Source organism: Limulus polyphemus, unplaced genomic scaffold, assembly GCF_000517525.1.
Source record: "Limulus polyphemus unplaced genomic scaffold, Limulus_polyphemus-2.1.2 Scaffold2805, whole genome shotgun sequence".
Classification (NCBI taxonomy): Eukaryota; Metazoa; Arthropoda; class Merostomata; order Xiphosura; family Limulidae; genus Limulus; species Limulus polyphemus.
The window spans coordinates 149,434-153,474 of NW_013668415.1; the positions used below are offsets into that span (position 1 = coordinate 149,434).

The 4,041-nt window shown below is 34.7% G+C and overlaps 1 protein-coding gene across 1 annotated transcript in view; it reads left to right on the plus strand.

Annotated features, from left to right (window-relative positions):
- LOC106467943 (gamma-aminobutyric acid receptor alpha-like) overlaps positions 1-2,265 on the plus strand; it is a 42,891-nt gene extending 40,626 nt beyond the window's left edge. The window contains exons 8-9 of the mRNA XM_013928328.1: positions 1,046-1,281; positions 1,969-2,265. Of these exons, the coding sequence (XP_013783782.1) occupies positions 1,046-1,281; positions 1,969-2,265 (533 nt within the window). The remainder of the gene's footprint in view (positions 1-1,045; positions 1,282-1,968) is intronic.
- Positions 2,266-4,041: the final 1,776 nt, after the last annotated feature.

Genomic DNA, 4,041 nt, shown 5'->3' on the forward strand with positions numbered 1-4,041 from the left:
ACTTTCTTCCATTAGTTTGATTAAAACTTCAGACAGTGTAGTACAGTTTGTATTAACTACCACGTATTCTGGTAGTACTTCACTTTCTTCCATTAGTTTGATTAAAACTTCAGACAGTGTAGTACAGTTTGTATTAACTACCACGTATTCTGGTAGTACTTCACTTTCTTCCATTAGTTTGATTAAAACTTCAAATAATGGACTACAGTTTGTATTAACTTCCACCTATTTCGGTATTACTTCACTGTGTTTTATTAGCTTCATTAAAACACCAAACAGTGGACTACAGTTTGTATTAACTTCCACATATTTCGGTATTACTTCACTGTGTTTTATTAGCTTCATTAAAACACCAAACAGTGGACTACAGTTTGAATTAACTTTCACGTATTTCGGTATTACTTCACTGTGTTTTATTAGCTTCATTAAAAACACCAGATAGTGGACTACAGTTTGAATTAACTTTCACGTATTTCGGTATTACTTCACTGTGTTTTATTAGCTTCATTAAAAACACCAGACAGTAGACTACAGTTTATATTAACTTCCACGTATTTTGGTATTACTTCACAGCGTTTCTTCAGCTAGATTAAAACTTCGGACAGTTGACTGCAGTTTGTATTATCTTCCACGTATTCCTGTAGTACTTCACTGTGTTTTATTAGCTTTATTAAAACACCAGACAATGGACAACAGTTTGTATTAACTTGAAATTTTGTGCAGGTATTAAGGTGAACGGGATTTGAATTGATTTTAATTTCGTTTACAGTAATTCAGTAGTATTACCAGTTTGCTGCCATTGTAATGATTGTTTTATGTATGTAAATTTATTCAAATACTTTTACTGAAAAAGTTTCATTTACTTATTTATATGACATATTTAACCAAAAGAAAATTTAAACAAATAAGAAGTTTACTTATACGTCCAATATTTCAAATCACGTATTCTGTATAGATCATATGAGTTTCTACATAGAATATCTTTAAGTTACTAACGAATCTATAGACAGGTATATCTGAACTCACTACAGTTATGTTTTTTCAGGTGCTACGACGGTGCTCACACTGGTTACAATGGGATTTGGTGGAAGAACTTCTTTACCTAAGGTACCCTACCCGACAGCTTTAGACTGGTTTGTAATCACCTGTTTCGCTTTTGTGTTTGCTGCCATGGTTGAGTATGCATGTGTGCAGTTAATGGGGCGGTATGATGAAGAGAGACTACAGGCTCGTTTTCATAACAAGCAGAAAAACAAGAACCACTCTGACGATGACAGCAGGGTAAATCTCCGGATTAAAAAATCAGTTAGAGCTAAAAACAAAAGTTTGGCTTATAATTTTTCGATTAAAGAAGTCCGATGAAAACAAAATTTTGGCTTATATTCTTTGGGTTAAATGTATCTGAGGAAAAGAAATGTTTGTCTTACAGAACAGTCATATGTCAGCTGGTTTAATTTAGGTTAGAGAAATCAGACCATAAATATACAGAAACTATTTGTCTTTAGAACACAGAGACAATGACAGAAAGGTAAAGCTTTCTGTTTAGAAGAGGACTGTACAGAAAGTTTTTGTGTTTAGAACACACAGACAAAGATAGCCAGGCAAAGTTTTCTGTTTAGACAAGGACTGTGCAGAAAGTTTTTGTGTTTAGAACACAGACTAGGATAGCCACGTAAAGTTTTCTGTTTAGAGGAGGACTGTACAGAACGTTTTTGTACTTAGAACACACAGACAAGGATAGCCAGGTAAATTTTATGGATAAATGCCTTATGGATATTGTAAATGAAAGAGTTTTTATACAATAAAAATAGGTTTTAGATAGGCTAAACTTGTATATAAAAATACTATTTTGTATAGATTTGTACCAAATGAGATAAAAAAAACGCAAAATTAATACCAATAATGATAGAATTATTAACCATAAAAGTTGATTTCCTTAACTTAGATATTTTGTTTATTGAAATACAGCTTGAAGAATTAAGCACTAAAGTTTCAACAAGGAAAATCAGAAAACTAAGGACATGCCCAGAAACTAAGACTCGAAGAAACAGGTGTTTTGTAAATAGACTGGGGCATTGTTTTAAGAGCAAAAGAAACAATCATTCTGAAACACACGAGGTTGACGAAATGTTACCTTCTAGAGCTGATCAGATTGATACCTACTCTAGAGTTTTTTTTCCTCTTACGTTTACTCTGCTCAATCTTCTGTACTGGGTTTTGTATCTCTATACAATTGGTGACGAAATACCGGATGACCTGGCTTAGCAGGAGAACTTGGTGATAACTAGAGGACCTGATTCAAAAATATGTAAGTTAATCATGTGAAGTAGTTCAGCAGGGGATGTGATAGTAAGAGAACCCAATCCAAAAGGAGTTGTGATAGCCAGAGGGCCTGGTTCAACAAGAATTGTGTTAACCGGATCAAGTAGTTCAACAAGGATTGTAATAGTAGGAAAACTTGGTGATAACCAGAGGGCCTGGTTCAACAAGAATTGTGCTAACCGGATCAAGTAGTTCAACAGGGAATGTAATAGTAGGAAAACTTGGTGATACCCAGAGGGCCTGGTTCAACAAGAATTGTGTTAACCGGATCAAGTAGTTCAACAAGGATTGTAATAGTAGGAAAACTTGGTGATACCCAGATGGCCTGGTTCAACAAGAATTGTGGTAACCGGATCAGTAGTTCAACAGGGATTGTAATAGTAGGAAAACTTGGTGATAACCAGAGGGCCTGGTTCAACAAGAATTGTGTTAACCGGATCAAGTAGTTCAACAAGGATTGTAATAGTAGGAAAACTTGGTGATAACCAGAGGGCCTGGTTCAACAAGAATTGTGTTAACCAGATCAAGTAGTTCAACAAGGATTGTAACAGTAGGAAAATTTAGAGATAGCCAGATATAACAAACAGAAGAACCTGACCTATGACAAATACTGTTTTCAATGCCAGTGTTATGTGAGATGATTATGAACAGGAGAACCAGATCAAACAAAGGACCTGTTATAAAAGTTGTTCTTCGCTAGATTCTGTTGCTCACGTTACCTGAAAGAAAGGATTGGTCACAAAAGTTGTTTTTAGTTAGTGTTGTGTTGCGTACGTGACCCAGGACAAATAATTGGTCATTTCAGTTGTTGTTAGCTAGTGTTGTGTTGTTTACGTGACTTGGGACAAAAGATTGGTCATTAGAGCTGTTGTAAGTTTGTCCACATGACTACTGAGCAAACAGAAATAACCTGACTTCAATTTGGTTAAAAAATATACTTGAAATTAGCTTGAGTTGTGATATAACTTATGTCTACTTTTTATATTTGATAATCATAAGAATGAAATGTTGACATTTTTGAATAAATTTATTTTTATCAAATTATGACCGTAGAAATTGATCCAAAACTGTGTGCATTAGTGTATCGTGTGAGTTTTCTAGATTGGGATGATAATAGTAAGGATATTTTAAACAAAGGTATGGCAGTACTTTGAATTTTCGTCATATAAATTCATCTTGGTATTTATTATACATGTTTGACGACTTTGCAACTTGATTTATCTCACAGCCATAAGAATCTATCCAACAGAGAGACAGCAGTCATGAAATTCTATTGCACAGAGAGACAACAGGAGTCATGAAATTCTATTCACAGAGAGAGAACAGCAGTCAAGAAATTTCATCCCACAGAGACGAGAGACACAATAATACAACTAAAAAAAGGAGTCTCTGTCTTTCATAGATACGATGAAAGTCTCGAGAATATATCCTTCAAAGAGGCAAAGTGAGCCCCAATAATATGTCTCTCAAAAAGCCAGGAAACCACTACCACTTGAGAAATAATGGGAAACATGTTAATACATCCCCTATAGAGACAATGGAAAACTAGATGACGCATCTCACATAAATACAATGGGAAACCTAAGGATACATCCCACGTAAAGACAGTAGGATACATGATGATACATCCCACGTAAAGACAATAGGATACATGATGATACATCCCACGTAAAGACAATAGGATACATGATGATACATCCCACATAAAGACAATAGGAT